Source organism: Equus quagga, chromosome 3 (genome assembly GCF_021613505.1).
Source record: "Equus quagga isolate Etosha38 chromosome 3, UCLA_HA_Equagga_1.0, whole genome shotgun sequence".
NCBI lineage: Eukaryota > Metazoa > Chordata > Mammalia > Perissodactyla > Equidae > Equus > Equus quagga.
In genome coordinates, this window is record NC_060269.1 from 91962562 (window position 1) to 91981666 (window position 19105).

At 37.3% G+C, this 19105-nt stretch overlaps 1 protein-coding gene across 1 annotated transcript in view; it reads right to left on the minus strand.

Moving 5' to 3' along the window:
• The window catches only part of CFAP299 (cilia and flagella associated protein 299), a 563955-nt gene that overhangs the window by 77601 nt on the left and 467249 nt on the right, over positions 1-19105 (minus strand). Inside the window, exon 4 of the mRNA XM_046657052.1 lies at positions 2044-2186. Coding sequence (XP_046513008.1) covers positions 2044-2186 — 143 coding nt within the window. The remainder of the gene's footprint in view (positions 1-2043; positions 2187-19105) is intronic.

A 19105-nucleotide genomic window follows, 5' to 3' on the forward strand; every position in this document is an offset into this window, starting at 1 on the left:
GGAGTAATCAACATGATGATTAATCAGCACTAATCAAATAATGTAGGGAAGTTAAGTAAGATGAGCCCTGAAAATAATCCATAGGATTTTCAAATTGGCAGTCACGGGTGATTTTAGAGCTTAGCTGGAAACTGAAAGACAGAGGCGATAGAGTACAGAGAGGATTCCCTTTCTTTAATATAGAAATGGCTTCAGCATGCTTAGAGGAAAGATAAAAGCCAACCGGTTAAGAGGGTCAGTTTGAGAATCTATTAAAAAAGAGGGAACAACAGATGAAGTATAGCTTCAGTGGAAAGAGGGATGGAAAGCATCAAACACAACTTGAATAAATTAGCTCTAAACAGGACAAGGAGTTCTTTTTTCTCTGAATCTGGAAAAATGTGGTGAGAGTAGACGCTTGTATAAAGGAATATTTCACTTAGCAAGAATGAACTATTAATTTTTTTTTCAAGAAATAAGCTGTTTCTAAAAGTAGAGAGTGCAGCCACCTGGGGTCAGACCTATTTTGTTGCAAAAATGTCACCAGAAAAGCCTGAGTCACTCTTAGGACATACATTCCCTCACGGTTCTTGGGGAGGCCTAAGCCTTGCTGTTTTGGGGAAATGTGTACAAGTGGGCAGCAAACTGGCCCTCTGAGAGCTGGGCTGAGGGACAAGAGGGTATGGTGGTGTTCCAAGAGTCAGGAGCAGACATGTTCTGAATGTAGATGGTCGGCGCAGGGGCCAATGGCTGCCAGAATGGAATTGTGACTGGCAATAATCAGAAGGGCGCTCTAAGGGGGCCACTGTCTACTGAGGAAGTTGATTTTGATTGACAGATAGATCAGGTGGTAGTTTCTATGTTTAGACCCAATATTCTCTGTGAAACATTAGGAAAATCATATATGGAGAGAAGTCAGGGTCAGCAGTTAAGAACAATGGTTTTGAGAGAGTGATGAAGCTTTAGAATATTTTTAGGGAGGAGGGTGAAATTAAGAGTTGAGAAAAAGCACATAAATGGTTAGCTAAGAGCCCAGCTGAGTTTTGAGACCATAAATTATTAGTAACAGCCATCCACATCTTTGGGAAATTTCCTTCAGCAGTACCCAGGGGTCCAGCTGCAGGTTCAGGCAAGAGGATGTCTAGATCAATCTACCTTTGGGCATTAGCAGGACAGATACAACCAAAGCACAGAAAGACATAAAAAGTGAGGATTATTGAAAGACAGAAGTTAAATGATATACCACGCACCTCATTTGGATAGGAAAAGGGGTAAATCCATGAAAGTAGTGATAGGTTGAGAAGTCTAAGTAATGGCAATGAAGATGGATAGAAGACGGCAGGGATGTCAGGGGAATAGGGTGTTGTTACCAGTGTCAAAGAAGGATCTGGATGCAGCAGTGGAGAGTTAAAGCAGAATGCTGCTACTACTTTTGTATTCTATGGTAAGTGAGAGACAGTAGAATAAAAAGTTTAGCTTGAGAGCTATTCAGAAGGAGAAGGAAGGATTGGATCTGTAAATAGACTGACAGTGTAGAGTAGATTCTAGATGATGGGATGAGGGCCCCCGAGGAAAGGGTAGGGGTCAATAGTAAAAAGAATGATGGGTGGAAGGAATCCCAGAACAGGCCAGTGATGAGAGTAAATGAGGATGAGCTGGTCGGAGGCCTGTACTTTGGCTGGTGGCCAAAGAAAAGTGCAGCAGGAATGTGTTAGATGGACTGCTCTCGAGGCTTCTAGACAGACCGAGTCCCAAGTGGTGCAAGAGCCTTTGAGGGTAGAAATTTTTAGGCTCTACTTATCATTTAAAAGGAATGTCACTGAGAATTTACTTATCTCATCTCTGAAGAGTTCCCTTTCTTAGGGTGTTAATGGAAAAAATGCATCTGTGTTCATTCCCCATTTTAAAATTTACTTATTTTTTATTCAGACCACTCTTAACCACATTCCTACTCTCTATACATTAGCATTCTAAGCACAGCACAGAACATAAAACAAAAATCCTTTATCCTGGGGTCTGAGGAGCTTGTTCTCTTATTGAAAGTGTGAGAAATGTACAACTTACCTCATATCTGTGGGTCTTGGAAGAAGTCTTCTTTTTCCATTAAAGTAGACTTCAAAATCTTCGATCTTCAGCCTGTGGGCATAGTCAATATATCCTGACACCTCCTGCCCATGAGAATTTCTGTCACGAATAAAGATCACAGACTGGTAGCACAGAAAAATAGAGAATGGAGAGAGTAAATGAATAAAAGTCATTTGAGTAAACTATATGTGATAATAAAAGCTACAGTTATTGAATGTTACATGTGCCAGATCCTATTCTAAGTGCTTTACGTTTCATCCTTACAATGATCCTGTGTACCATCATTTTCTCCTGACAGATGAAGAAATTTATAAAACGTTAACTGAATGTGCATATAATTTGCATTTACAGTAATTTTATATAATAATACCAATAAATAACTCATAGAGGTCTTCCTAAGGGCAGATATTATTGTGTTTGTAACAATTTATTTACTTTCCCCCCAATCCTATTATCTTCTCTTTGTCATTTTGTAGATTAAAAAAACTGAGGAACAGAGAGGTTGAGTACCTCACTCAAGGTCTAGTAAATGGAAAAACTCAGATTAAAACTCAGGCTCATGTGTTTGTCTTTCTAATCACTACATTCTTTTTCCATTTGAATTCTTATGTATTTTCTGTTATAGAGATATAAATTGGGTCCCTTCTTCTCATTACCACTAGAGTCAAAAAAATCTCTTTACAAAGTTAAAATCTCTTTATAATTTAAAATCGCTTTACAAAATTAATTCCACAGGTCAAAATTATATAGCAAGTACATATTTCTCATTCATATTAATTCCTTCACAAATACCATTGAGCACCTACTTCATTAGGCATTGTTGTCAGTGCCAAGGATACAGTGATAAACAAGACAGTAAAGGTCCTGACCTCTAAGAACTTATGTTCTGGTGAGGCAAGACAGACAATAGACATACATGAAAAGAAAAAAATACTTCAATGAGTGATAAATGCCATTAAGCAAATAAAGAGGATGGTTGGCGAGAGAATGAATTATTGGTGAAGGTTACTTTAGGCAGAGTAGTCAGAAAAGACCTTGAGGAGGTCACATTTAAGCAAAGACTTAAAGGATGAGAAGTGAGCCATGGAAAGATCTAGAATAGGAACCTATCAGGAAAAGGGAACAGCTGTTACAAAGGCCCAAAAGTAGAAACAAGGTAATGCAAATAGAAGAATTGTAGCCTTTTCCCTATCAAGCCAACAGACTTAGATCTTAGGTTCTAGGAGAAAAAAAGAAAAACCCCTATTGCAATTGAAGAAACTCTGAATGTATTTATTTCCAAATCTAGACCAAAGTGTAGAATTTCATGGCAAAGTTCTCTATTTACAGGGAGAACCTGTAAACAAGCCTTCTTTTTCCTCTCCAGGAATCACTGGATTGTTACTTATTTGGTCTTTGTGTAGCCAATTATAGGAAGCACTAATATGGATTACCTTACATCGCAGAGCTTCCAAAAGACTGAAGTTAGAAAATTGAAAGAGTTCTTTTTCCCACTGAACGTAAGAAAATGTGTTGCTAACAATATCCCAATTGAAAAACTAAAGAACAGTTGTCTCTGTTCTTTTAGATTTCATCCTAACTAATTTACAATTAGTTTTAACTCTGCTGATGTTTCATCTTCCTGCCTAATCTGGTTGTTTGGCATTGGTGTTGAGAATAGTGTGCTGAGGATTCTGAGGCACATTCTTGGCTCAAGGGGAGGAAATTTTGTGATGGATTAGTAATATTTCACACAGATATGGCTGGAGGAACTAGCATTCATTGTTATTCCTGTGCTCAGTCTTATACAGATTCAATTCTTAGTTGTTGTCATTTCCCCTGCATAAGACTGTTATATTTAGATAGATTTCTGCATGCTTCTAGCCACTTATTTTTTAGTTTGTATAGCAAAAATTCTAAATGCATAGTAACTCAAAGAGACTTCTTAAGACGCTCACACTACTAAATCTATAACTAGCATTGGTAGCCCTGCTTAAACAAAGGCATGAGCTAGAGCTATAACTATTTCATACACAGTCCTAAAGGTGCTTGCAATCTTTATCGCATCGAGTTTGCTCCTGTTGTTAGGCAAGGCACGCAGGGACAGAGAGAGGGGGAAAAAAGGTCTAAAATAAGCCCTCTACTTTCATAATTGAACTCTATTAACAGAAAAGAAAACACCTCTGTCTGTCTCTGTCTGGCTTTGTCTCTGTTTCTGTTTCCCTCTCTTTTTAAACGAGAAATGGGTCAGCCTTATTTTTCAAGTCAAATGGCATACCAGATATTATGACTGCCCTTACTGCTAAAAACAAATACAAATTTGGATGAAATCTGAAAAGCAACTGACAACATGCCTTGATGCACTGCAAGAAAATGAGGAATACTCGAGTCTCAATACTAAGTGAAAACAGGAACCCAGAGAAGATAGAGCCCTGAAGTCATCTATGTGCTGCAGGAATTTGCCCAGTCCCAGGGAATCTCAGCAGGGATTTCATGACCTTGTGGAGTGGGAATGACAGGAAACAAAATCCAGCCTTTCAGGTGGAGAAATTAACAGAGCTCATTGCCTCATTATAAAGCTGAGAATAAAAAAGAATGAAAAAATATCCTCATTGTGTTCATAGAAAATAAGAATCATTCAGAATTAGAGAAGAGAAAATATCTTTCTAGTGAGCAAAATATAGACCTTTTCAGACCCAAAAAGTGAGAGAATTGGGTAATAACTAAGTCTTGCTCAAAGAAATTCTGCAGGACGTATTTCAGGCAAAAAAGAAAGTGCAGCTGGAAGGTCAGAGATGAAGAATAGAATGACAATCAAAAAAAGTAGTACTATAAGGTAAATATAAACAAATAATGACTGTATAAAATAATAATAATAATAACACCTTCTGTAATAAAAAAAGTATGTCTAAATTTTTGAAATAAACATCTATTTTTGGAGGGAATGATCAGAGTAAAAGTGTTGGAATGTCTTTGGATTTTTTAGAATGAGGGAAGCTATATTGATTAATTTTAGAATTTGATAAATATTCATGTATAAATCTAGCACTCCCATCAACAACTTGGAAATACTGTATATGACCTTTAGATTATTAGAGGACAAAATAAAATCAGAAAAAGTGATCAATCAATGAAATAGAAGGCCAGAAGGAAGAGGAAAAATATGGAAGAGGCGGGACAAATAAAATACACAAAGGAGGGGCTGGCCCCATGGCCTAGTGGTTAAATTCAGTATGCTGTGCTTTGGTGACCTGGGTTTGGATCCTGGGCATGGACCTACACCACTCATCAGGGCCATGCTGTGGTGGCAACCCACATACAAAATAAAGGAAGACTGGCACAGATGTTAGCTAAGGGCAAATCTTCCTCAAGCAAAAAGAGGAAGATTGGCAACAGATGTTAGCTCAGGGCAAATCTTCCTCAGCAAAAAATAAAATAAAATAATAAAATAAAATACACAAACGTAATGACAGCATTATTGGTTGAATTGTGTCCCCTCAGCCTCTATATGTTGAAACTCTAACTGCTGGTACCTCAGAGTGTACTTGGACATAGGGCCTTTAAAGAGGTAATTAAGTTAAAATGAGCCCATTAGGATAGACCCTAATCCAATGTGACTTTATAAGAAGAGGAAATTTGGACACACAGAGAGATATGAGGTGTTGCTGTGCACAGAAGGAAGACCATATGAGGACACAATGAGAAGGCACCATCTGAAAGCAAGGAGACAGGCCTCAGAAGAAACCAAATTGATCTATCTTGGACTTCTAGCCTTGAGAACTGTGAGAAAATAAATTTCTGTTATTTAAGCCACCCAGTCTGTGTTATTTTGTTGTGGTAGCCCTAGCAAACTAATATAGATAGTAATAAATTGAAATAATTACACAATTATATTACAATAAATGTAAATGGAAAAATGTTTAAGTTAAAAGACAAGGGTTATTAGAGTGGATACAAAATTATGGTATAAAACATAATGTTGAAAGTTAAATGATCAAAGAATATACATAAGAAAGCATCTATCTAAGAGAGTTGGTATCAGTATCTTGATATTAAACCAATTAGAATTTAAGGCAAAAAGCATTAGTAGAGAGGGATAGTCACTAGATAATGATAAAAGATTCAATTCACAGAAAGATATAACAATTCTAAACTTGAATGAAACTGAAGCAAAAATTGATAGACTAAAAGGATAAATAGACAAGCACCATCACCGTGGTAAATTTCTCTCTCTCATTTAGTTCTAGATCAAACAGAATTAATACATAAATATTATAGAATTAATATAGATTGTAAATAATTAAAAACACAGCTTGAATGCTTGGTTTTTACCTTAAATACCTAGACATATTTACTCTTCAATGTTGTGGGTTAAATGACTGATGGTCTAAAATTATATACATTTGGCCATAGTTTCACATTTTACATTATTATGTATAGCCCTCCCATGTGTGTTAAAGCCCCCTATCCATGGAAATTATGAGTAAATTTATTTCAAATCTCACTTCTCCAGCCTTATGAGAGTGTCTGTTCTGTGATTTTTGTATATCCTCGGGTTTTCTGAAGTTAGAGAACTTTAAGTGAGGCCAAACTGTTAGAGGCTCTTAACATCAGCCTTGATATCAGTTCCCCCCGCACATTGAACCCAGCGTATATGGGGTTAAAACTAAAACCCACCACCCCCTTTCCTGCTTCTCTAGCTCCACTCATACGTAAATACCTGTTTCTTTAAACTTGGACTCTTTGAGCTTTACAACTAAATGGGAGTTACAAATTGTTAAAAGCCCAGGTGGCCTGGAGTTGGAGGCACACTAAAGTTTAGCTAATCATGTGTCCTTGAGTTTGCCAGGAAATCCGCTGTCTCAAGAGTATTAAGGAGCGGAGGCTTCCCAGACCTCAACTTCTCAACTCCCGGCGCTTGAACCCGCCTCAAACAAGAAGAGGAGACAACGGCGAAGGACGCCCACCTGCCACCCCCACCACCCTCCCCCCCCCCCCCCCCCCCCCGCCTTGCTGCAAGCAGCCTCTCAAGGCCAAACGCAGGCTGGTGGGAAAGCACCGAGCTGCCCAAGCTACCAGTTCCCCCCTCCCCTACCCAAAACCCCAAATAAAAATCCCTACCCATTCCTCATCGGGGAGCTAGCAATTTTTGAGGCATGAGGCCTTGCTTTGCTCCCTGTGCCTGGCATAGTAAAAACCTTTCCTCTTCCACTCAAGACTCTGTTCTCGTTATTTGGATTGGCATCGGGTTCAGAGACTGAACTTTCGGTTACAAAACTGGGCATAAGTGTGGGTCCCTCCAGATTCACTGTACATCCTCTGGTGGGTTGCTCAAACTCTTAATGCCTCTCTATAGTCATAAGTCCTATCTCCTTAAGCAGGTTCCTACAAAATCCAGGAAGTTTATACCAAACCAAAACAAACACCTCCAAAACCAAAAAACATAACAAGACAAACAAAACCCCCAGACCCTGCTTGGACCTAAGCATTTAGTTAGTTAAGCCCTTCTTGCAGACTCTCCTTTCTTCCTGTTTCTCCTTTGACTCTATAGAGCAACAGAATAATCTCTCCCTTTTGTCTTGCATGGAACTGCTCAGCTCACATTCATGTACTATCAGGGCCTTACCTTCTGCTCTATGCATCCACTTTGTAAGCAACACGCAAACACTGTTTCTTTTTCAGTGGGAATTCTGGGGATCATCACATCTATGATTTATTTTATTTTTAATAGAAACAAAATGTTCAATTAAAATTTCTATAATTTTATGTGTGTGTGTGTGAGGAAGATTGGCCCTGATCCATTGCCAATCTTCCTCTTTTTATTTTTCGCTTGAGGAAGATTAGCCCTGAGTTAACATCTGTGCCAATCCTCCTCCATTTTGTATGTGGGAAGCCCCTACAGCATGGCTGATGAGTGGAGTAGGTCTGTCCCCAGGATCCAAACCCGCAAACCCGGGCCACCAAAGGGGAGCACACAGAACTGGAACAACTTGGCCATGGAGTTGGTCCAAAAATTTCTGTAATTTTAAACCTAAAAATGATAATTGCAAGGAGTGTTCTCAAAGCTGTACAGGGCAAATGAAATTACTTCATTCATGTCTTTCCAAGTATGGCAACTTAGGTGTAAAAGTGATATTTAAAAAGATCTTTTAGTGAAATAAAAAAAATTTGCTAAAATAAAAAATCTTCCCAATGAACAGCGTGCTTCATGAAATTATTTTAAAAATTTGACTAGAACTTTTGATGTGTAGTAATTGATGATAGATTGTCAGGAAATTACACTCAACATTCAGCTTTAGAAATACATCATTATTAAAGCAGAGTGCAGGGTTATAGGAAAAATAAGACAGGAAGAAGTGAGAGGTAGTTCTAAGAACTTGAGGGCTATTGAAATTGTACTGGCTCATTTATTTTTTTATTATATAAATTGTCATAGAATTAGAATGAAGTTAACTCCAAGTCTTGATTAATTAATATATTCACTTATAAAATGTGTATTTTCCTCCCAAAATGAGTACTAATTACTCCAACTCTTAATACTACTAGCTATCATTTATTAAGAAGCCACTATGTTCTGAACAAAACATTAGGAGCTTTACATCATTATCTTATTTAATTCTCTCAAAAATGTATAATGGCTAGATAGCAATATTATCCTCATTTTATAAGTGTAGGAATTGAAGGCACTGAGAGTTTGATTAACCTCCTCAAGGACATGCAGAGAGTGGGGTACCCACACTCTCACCCAGGGTGGCTTCCCATGAAACCCACATTCCTAACCATTGCACAGTGGACACACAGACATGGATCCAAATGCTGGTCCTGCCACCTATTTACTTTGTGACACTGATAAGTTGGTTGCCCTTTTTAAGATTCAGTTTCCAATTTTATAAAATGGGCATAACACCTGCCTCTCAGGGTTGCTGTGTGAATTAAATAAGACTTTTTTGTGTGTGAGGAAGATTGGCCCTGAGCTAACAGGTGTTGCCAATCATCCTCTTCTTGCTTGAAGAAGATTGTCACTGAGCTAACATCTGTGCCAATCTTCCTCTATTTCATGTGGGATGCTGCCACAGCGTGGCTTGAGGAGCAGTGCTATGTCCCTCCCAACCCAGGATCTGAACCTGTGAACCCCCGGGCTGCCAAAGCAGAGTGTGCGAACCCAACCACTATGCCACTGGGTTGGCCCCAAATAAGACTATTTTTGATAAGCACTTAACAATGCCTGGTACATGGTAAACAGTAAATATTATCTATTACTTTTTAAAATTTTTACCATTACTATTGCTATTGTATTTATATCATGTTAAGAGTTTTCTAAGTTCCTTAGGGCTAAGGAAGTGTAATAATCATATCAGAATTCCATTGCCTAGGTCTGCGTAATTATGTTTAAGTTGCAGTACATTGGCTCGATTCCTTTGTTAAGTTTAGTCATTCTCAGTTAAAACTTTGGGTGTAATTTTAAGTTAAAATTTAAACAATATTCAGGTATTATTTAAATGATCCAGGTATTCTTACATACACACAGGATGGACCCACTATATTGGGTCATGATTCTTGCATCCAGAATGGGTGGAATAGGTTAACAGAGCTCTGAATAATTAGATTTATTTTTATATTTTAGTAGTTGAAGGCTTTCTTATTTGGAGCCCTCTATTGTTTCAATAGGAACTGGAAAATGTTATGAATCATTATTTTAAGTTTCTCTAATCTAAACATTTCCTTTTACTTTTTAAAATATAACAGCTTTATTGAGGTATAGTTTACATAACATAAAATTCACCCTAAAGTTTCAATTATACAATTCAATGATTTTTAGTAAATTTTCAGAGAGCTGTGCAACACAATCCCGTTTTAGAATATTTTCATCACCCCAAAGAGATCCCTTGTGCCCATTTGCAGTCATCCCCCAGTCCCAGGCAACCACTAATCTACTCTCTGTCTCTATAGATTTGCCTTTTCTGGATTTTTCATATAAATTAAATCATACAATATGTGGTCTTTTTCATCTTAATAATATTTTTTATCACAGTTAATTTCCCAAAAGACACATGAAAACTATACTTTATATATTTAAAGGCTCTTTTAAATAATGCCCCTTGAATCCTCTCTAGAACAAGTCAAGGCGTAACCAGCACAAGTATTTCAGTGAGTCAAATGATATTCACCTGAAGCCATGAACATTGGTCTACATTTATTTGCAACCTAAGCAGAAAACACTCATTTTCCTTTAAGTAAGAACAACAAAAACACAAGAGCAAGCTATTGATAAATATCAAGATGCAAATACTCCTGATAGTACGTGGGGGCTCAGACTGCAAGGAGCATGTGGAATCTGAGATTTTACTGAGGTGGTCTGTGACCTCAAGTGTGAACCAGTGTTATTTGAAGAGACGTAGAATGCTTAGTTAGGTCCTCATTACTTCTCATGTGTTGGGAAAAGATGAATTAAAGTACAATTTAGACCATTAATATATCATTTGGATCTTTGGCTGCTTGTCTTTTCCCAGAAGTGGATTAAAATACAAATTCATAAACTTGTTATGAGTTGAGTACATGCGTTGCCTGATTTTTCTTGCCAAACACTAATGAGGAGACATAAACTCGATACATCGAAATGGGACTTTTTCAACAGTGAAGCCAAAGTGAGTTAAAAAAAAAAAGCATACTAAGCAGTATGTTGCTGCACTAAACTGAAACATCCATTTCGGGCTATGAGAGCCGTCAGGCAAGCTCCGTTCTGTGCTACCCCTCTGAGACTGTCAGCATGCTCCCTGATGCAGACAAACGAAGAAAGAATTTTTCTCTCCTACAAGTTTAAAACTCTAGAATGTTTTTATGAACCATTAGCATTAGGGAATCTTCTTCTCGTTTCAGAAGAGGAATGATTTTGCAAATGGAGTCTAAGTTCTGACAAACAATTCTAACATTTCAAAAAGTCTGTCCTTATAAATTTCTCTGAAACCAGATATTTTCTGAAATTCTTTATGCTGACAATTATTTTAAAATTCTATATCCCCTTATTCAATTGCAATTAGACACATATCTTTTCACTATTAACACAGCTCTCAGGATTATGTTTGAGACCGTTCTTTGTTCTTCCTGTTGGAGGTTAGGCCCAGAACCATCACACTTGTACTTCCACACCCTGTTGGCCAATGCAGGTCACAGTCCAGATCAGATTAAAGATGCGGGGAGAGTGACTTCTTTTGATGGGAGCAGCTGCAAAGTGTCATTGCAAAGGAGGATGGATAAAGGACACAGCGGAGAATTGTGACCAGTTTTGCAATCTATACTTATTTACCATAAAGAACCCACGAATTTTGCATGTAGCTAGTTTGTCCATTTTGCAACAGTTGGAGATTTCATTTCTGGGGGGAATCATTGACTTTATTATTTTTTTCTCTCCCAGTTTATGAAATATATCCCTATTTAAAAAGGCTATTTTGCATTACCAGTCAGGTTAAGAATAATTTAGGAATACCTGGTCTCACTGATAGTACCCAAAATGTTATGGAAACTGTAGTGGATGAAGATAATATTAAAAGTATATACAAGCTCTGAATACTGGAAAGAAGAAAATTATCATATTTGTATATAAGCTGATCATTTACTTAGAAAATCAAAGAGAGTTAGAAAAACTTCTAAGACAGCTCAATAAATTGATCTGATACAAAATATCTATACAAAAAATAATAGCTTGGTTTTACACTAGCAATAACCTATGAGCTATTGTGCATGCAATATTTATTTGCATTATGCTTTTAAAAAAATCATAACATTTGGGGCTGGCCCCGTGGCCGAGTGGTTAAGTTCGCGCGCTCCGCTGCAGGCGGCCCAGTGTTTCGTTGGGTCGAATCCTGGGCGTGGACATGGCACTGCTCATCAAACCACGCTGAGGCAGCGTCCCACATGCCACAACTAGAAGGACTCACAACAAAGAATATACAACTATGTACCGGGGGGCTTTGGGGAGAAAAAGGAAAAAAATAAAATCTTAAAAAAAAAAATTATTAAAAAAAAAAATCATAACATTCCTCCAAACACTTTTTATAAAAAACTTTCTGAAATATTATAAAGAACTAAACAAAGAGGTCACGTTGTTAAAGTTATTATTATAAAATAAATGTATTGACATTCCAAGCAAAACACCAATGGGGTATTTTTGATTAATTAAAATTTTACCTTGAAGAATAAATGGTTAACACTATCTAAGATAATTTTGAAAAGGAGAAATAAGCAACAGAACTCGCACTATTAGATATAAAGTTATGATAATTAAATCTTATATCATCGGCACAGTGATACATGGATAATGGAAAGTAATAACTTCAGAAACACACCCATACATAAAAATATGTATGCAAATAGTATACACGTTTTTTCATAGAGTGATATTTTCTAAATTTTCTGCAATGAATATCTACTCTCTCTTTAACTACACAATCCTAAAATCTTGTCTTCAAAGATACCATTCTCTGACCTCCATCTTCTATCTTTGTAGTTTACATACACTGGAAGCCCCAATTCAACAACCCTTTCAGATCTTCGGGGCAGCCAATCCATTAAATCGCGTTTCACTGTTTATTACCCTCTTTAAGTGCTCTCACTTTCCTCTTTACCCAGCTTAGATTCCACCGTGAAGCACCATAATTGTTCACTTGCATACCCCTTCAATTTCCTTGCACACATCCTTCTGTTACACTCATTGAAAAAATTCCAACACTATTTCAACCCAACTTTCCTTTTATTCTGTTTTTGCATAGCAACAACTGAGTTTGGCTGGAGAAAAAGAAAACTATGATGACTGGTCTCAGAAATATTAACGACCATAAGCTCGATTGGACCTATAGCCCTTGCATAATAATTGTCTATGATATGCTCTTCCTCTCTCCCACACTCCTAATTTTTTTCATATCTTCTTTCCTCACACTTTCAACAACATCCTTTTTCTCACGCTCAATGATTTTCTCTCTGAAAATAGAAGTAATCAGATCAGGGCCACTCTATCTTCCTCCCATCAAATCTACCTATGCGGCTTTATGTGGATCTATGTTGTTGCTTCTATCCTGTTCATAGAACTAGAATATCCGTGGTTCTATCCAAAGCCAGCCTTTCCTTTTGTGCATTGAACCACATTTCCTCTCTTGTTACTCTTGAATCATTGATTTTTCACTTCTGTAAGATCATTGTTATTGACATATAAACATGCTGCAAGATCTACTATATGAAAAAGAAATAGCTAGTTATAGTCCCAAGTTTCCACTTCTCTTTACAATTCTCATGATCTCTTTAGCCATTGCAATCAGTGTTTGTCCTGGAGCACTCTGCTAAATAGCTCTGTCTCTCACATCCGCTATTCCATCTCACCAAATCCCATCGTCAGTTCTCACGGGTTTATTTTACTTGCACTCCCTGCAGCATTCGACATGATTGCTCCCCTTTCCCTGTCTTGAAATGTTTTTTCATCTGGCTTCAGTAACATCACACATTCCCAAGATTTTCTTCTGCTTCACCAATCTTTTCTTCTCTGGCTCCTTCTCTTCTTTCTGATCTCTAACTTTTGGTATTCTTCAAAGCTCAGTCCTGATCTTTTTCTCTACCTACATTCACTCACTAGTTGATCTTATCTAGTTCCACGGCTTTAAGCACCAGTTCTTATTGTTTCATGAACTTCAGACTCATACGGATAATTTCTTTCAAAATCTTTATCTCTGGCCTGAGGTTTCCCCTGAATTTCAACATGACTGTCTAGTATATCATTCCAACTGGATGGAATCCAGGCATGTTGGTTTGTAAAACCATGTCATCAATATATTAATCTGCTTTTAATTATACTTCCTACAACAGCAAATAACTTCTCCATCAGAATGTAGAAGCTTCTGTATTAACTTTGATTTCTCTTTAACTTCCCACAGCTAATCAATCATTAAATTCTGTTCGTTTTACCTTAAATATCTATCTCAAACCACGCCTTTCCTTTCTATGACCACTGCCAACATCTTATTTCAAACCTTGTTATTTCTCTGCTGAGCTATCATAACTACTTTCCTTGACACTATTCATTCTTCACTCCAGCCATCTTCAATAGTATCCCAGAATTTCCTCTCTAAAACAGGAATCTGAATATGTTTCTCCTTGCTTTATTAGCTACTTGGAGTTCTGAAGTGCATCTTCTTAGAGCCATAGATTGTCCATCATCTGATGCCAAACTACCATGCCAGGGCCACTCTCACCTCCTCCTTTCATGTAACTACTTTTGTGCAGGATGTTTATGTTTAATTCCATATTTACTATTTATTTGCATTCAATAATACATTCATGTTTTCTAAAACTCAATTATTACCTCAATGCTTATCAAGAAATATAGTCTTAACTTCTTCACTCCTCCCTAATTATGATACCTGTTCCTCAGAAGAACCTCATTTAACTCTTTCAGCTGTTTCCAAATAACATATCAATACTCATATTTCTTTTTCTTTCTTTCTTTCTTTTTTTGTGCTGAGGAAGATTTCTCCTGAGCTAACATCTGTGTCAATCTTCCTCCATTTTGTATGTAGGTCACTGGCACAGCTTGGCTGCTGACAAGTTGTGTAGGTCCACGCCCAGGAACCGAACTTAGGTTGCTGAATGCAACCACTAGGCCACAGGGCTGGCCCCAATATGGATATTTCTTAGTTTTTGGACTTAAAAACTTTTTTTTAATTTTTCCTCCTCCCATCTCTCCAATAAAGCAATATCATAATTTTAGGTTAAATGAGTATGTAGTGTTTATAATTTTAATACCATTTAAACATTAGCCACAACTGAGCCATAGAATCAGAGAGGTCAAAGCATTTATTCCCCCAGCTATGATTACATTTCACTTTTTTAAACACCTTTTCATTTTCTAGGAGGTTAATTGCCTTGGATTTCCACCCCCCTGAGTTTTCTGTGTACCCATCACTAATCCATGCCAACATTTCCAGTAGATCTATCACTATCTCCTCAATGCATTCATAATTTCTCGGTTCTCATTTTTCTTGGAGACTTAGCATCGGGAGTTACTGTCTCCTTTTACCTGTACTTGATTCTTTCTGGACTCCTACCAGAATTAAATATCATTTTGGGGAATTCTCTTCACCATCATCTTGGAAATTTCCTCTGCTTTCACCTGAGATTCCATAACGGTTTTTAAAATATTTCTATTTTTGCACTTACTACTTTATATTGTAGTGTTTGAGGTCCTTGCAGGCTTGAGACTGTATCTTTATCTAACTTTGTATGTTTAATATCTCTCCTGGCTCTTGGTTCAAGGCAGGTGTGTAACCAATATGGTTTTGGAATTGAAGTGATTAAACAAAGTCCAACAAGATAATCTGCCAGGGTGCTACTTATTTAATCATGGTTCACAGAATGTGTCACCATGCAACAGAATAACAATAGCGCTAAAAGCAAACTTTTAATCAGTGCTTATTATATGCCAAGATTTTATCTCATTTAATCCTAACACAAGCTTCATAATGTAGGTACCATTATTAATGATATTTTATAGATAAGAAAACTGAAGCATGAGGAGGTCCTAGGGCTTAGGCTCATGTGGTTAGTGTGTCAGTCAGAATTCCAACAGAAAACAATGGCAACATTTGTTCATTTACACAGGGATTAATGGATGGTAATTAGGGTCACAACAAGGGATACTGCATGACGCCAGGGATACTAGTATTGGAATTGGCATCATTTCTGCCACTGATCTCCCCCTGATCCCCAAGTGGGAGAGTTTATCAGAACCCAAAAAGGAAAGAGAGATGTATAGATTGACAGCATCCTGGAGAAGAGCAGAGATCCTATGTCAAGGGACATAGACAGGTGTAGATAATCCTACAGAATGACGATCAAGGGAATAAATACCTTCCTGCTGGAACCACATATTGGCCAAATCTAACTAGGGCCAGGGACCTGAGAGCATGTCCTCTGATAGAAGCAGCCTCCCTAGGTAAAGAGCAGTGTGGAGAAGAAAGGAGGAGGATGTGAAGCAGCCAAATAAAAGTACGAGGAATAATTAGTGATAATTCTGGGATTTGTACCCAAGCATTTGACTACAAAGCTTATGCTCTTACTACTATGGTATGCTTGTGGGGTGGAAGGCAGAAAGGGAGGTTTTGTTTTCAGTTCAGATTCCAAAACAAAGTGATTCTTATAAACAAAGGAATTTTTATTTCCTTTTTCACCATTAACATTGACGGGATATCCATCTTGCAGGGAGAATACAACTTATTAGGATAATAAGAGACCATCTTGGAACCTAGCATAAAAATGACTGTGACATTGCACAAGCATTCTCATTAGCAGGGGGATAGGCACTCAGCACTTTGCAGAATGTATTGGTTTGAATCAAAGGGCTTCAACACAAGCAAAGACTAGGAAATCAGAAATAAGAGAGGCTGAAAGAATGTGGTCATCCTAGTGGGATAACAGCATCCTGAGCCATGCAATAGGGGATATGGCCAAGGCAGAATCTAGTCTCATCAATTAAGCAGACTTATTATGGGTTAAAACCACTTCCTTAGTGAGGAGAAACAATAAATTGATGTTCAAACCCACTACATGGGCTTTGTAATTCATTGAATATGAATGTATACTAAATTATTTATCATTCTCATTATAGACTGGGTTTTTGTCAATCTCAAAAAGTCCTTTCATTGTCTCCATACAATTCTGAAATAAAAAACTCGTCTATATCTTTTAATGTAGGCTTCTGAATACAGTAAATCATACTGTGCTTTAGAGGGGCTCATTCAAATATATTTAATGAGCGACCAGTGTGTACTGGGTGCTGTCCTAGGTGCTGGAGATGTAATATTGAACAAAATAAGACCCTGACCTCATGGAGTTCACAGTCTACTAAAGAAGACAAACAACTTTTCTATCTGGAAATCTGGAATGAAATTCCTCTCCTCTATCATCTGAGCATTTTCTCTTATCCTTTGAAACTCATCTTCTTAGAGAATTTTGTGTTCCAATTCCCCCTCCTTCATGCAGTGTCCCCACAGAACCCATTTCTTGGCTCCACTCTAAACTATCACACTGTATCTTATTGGTCTCTTGGCTGCTTTGTTCTCCTATTAGATTGTGAGCTGCTTGTTATCAGGGAAGCTATTATTTATCTTGGTTCCTCCACAGTCAAACCTCATGCCCAACACAGAGAAGACATGTGATAATGTTTATTGATTAAATGCATAAATTAACAAAAGAGAGAATAAAAATGTCTTTCTTCTACCCACTTCCTATATTTTAACCTCAAAAGAGGCATGAGTCATCTTCATGCTTGATAGTAAGAAGTATAACAGTTACAATTTATTGATAATCTTCTATGTGACAGGGGCTTTACTTGAATTTCTAAGTAACTTAGGCATTTCTATTTCTATTTTTTGGATCACATAAGAAAAACTAAATATCTTGCCCAAGGACCGACAGCTAGTTAGTGGCCAAGTTGGGACTTTAGGTGAAGGTTTACTAATTCAAGTCTTTGCTCCCTCTAAATCACCAGCCTTCATTTCAGCAAGTTTGGAAGAATGTCTCAAAATTAACTGTAAATTGTTGCTATGACAACGAGCACCTTCTCTGGGAAGATTTCCTCAACTCTATGTATAAATTAGGAACATAGTGAGGTTATGAAAACTCACACTGCCATACTTCCCCTTCTATACAAGACGGTGCATGATCTAAAGGAATGATTCAAATTCTTATTTCACTTTCCCTGTTTAATCAGTGGGGGCTTACATTTGGGTTCAGCATGACTTTTCTTATTAAACCTATAAAAAAAATACCAAGCTCCTTATTTTAGTTGGTGGGATAAACTTTTAAAACTCTGTGATCTAATTAGGGTAAAGATCAAAGGAAGTGACTATTTTCACATGGTCTTAAGTAGACCTTTAAAATGTTTAGGTTTAGGAAAAAGACCTTTACAACTAACATGTGGTTTGGGGGTGAGGGAGGCACAATGGCAGAACTTTGATGTTCTTGAGAGGCATCAGTGTGTCACTTGTTTATCCAAGATAATCTATGTTTTATAAGAAAATTCTCAAATTAAAAATGATGGCGCATGCTGAACTCTTCTTTGTTACAGCTCGTCACTGTTTATATGAACACACAGTAGTATGTTTACTTCAATAATTATTGAATACACCACAAGGTATTGAGTAAATCATACTTTAATTAAGAACACCATTCAGAATTCATATATATCATGTCTACTTTACAAAAAATAAAATTTTAACCTTTAAGTATAAAGATGGACAATCAAAATAGTTTTTATGTCTCAATGTATTATATACGCTTACAATACATTTAACATAATAGGATAAATGTATTTTAAACTTATTTATTGCTGTCAACACCTAGTAGAATGCATGCTACAGGAAGGCAGAGACTTTATCCTGTTCACTAGCATATTACCAGAGTTTGAACAGTGTATGTCACATACTAGGATCTCAAGAAATATTGTTGAATGAATAAATGAATGGCTAATTGAATTAAGGAAATTCATATTGAATGCCATATTTTCTTGCCTAAGTTATTGGGGGACTTGTATTTAGGGGCACAGAAAATGCAAACAAGAGTGGGAAAGAATAAATGTGGTTATGAGGAATGGCATGGTAATGCACAAATAAAGAAGGTACAGGTAAAACAATGTGAAAAAACAGTTGTGGTTTAGAATTGCTCAAAGGGCATAGGAGAAATTAAAATATTTGAGAGGTCTTTGTGTTTCCTGGGACTAGATATCTCCAAGTGACACTGCCTGGAAGTGAGTCCCTTCTGGTGGAATCTCTAGGGTCTATTTAAGGGTTTAATAAGTGTCTCACCTCTGCCTCCCCAACCCAAAAAGAGAGGTGATGGTGCCCCACCCAGCAATCAGTGAGAAATGAACAAGGGAAGCCTGTGCAGTATCACCTGGAAGGTGAAATGTAGGGTGACCATGTGGAGAGTTAAAGGGGTTATGTAAAAGATAACTGCTATAAAGGTAGCAAAGTCCCAAACATTATTATTCAGTACTGAACAAATTTCAGAGATACGGAAAGGG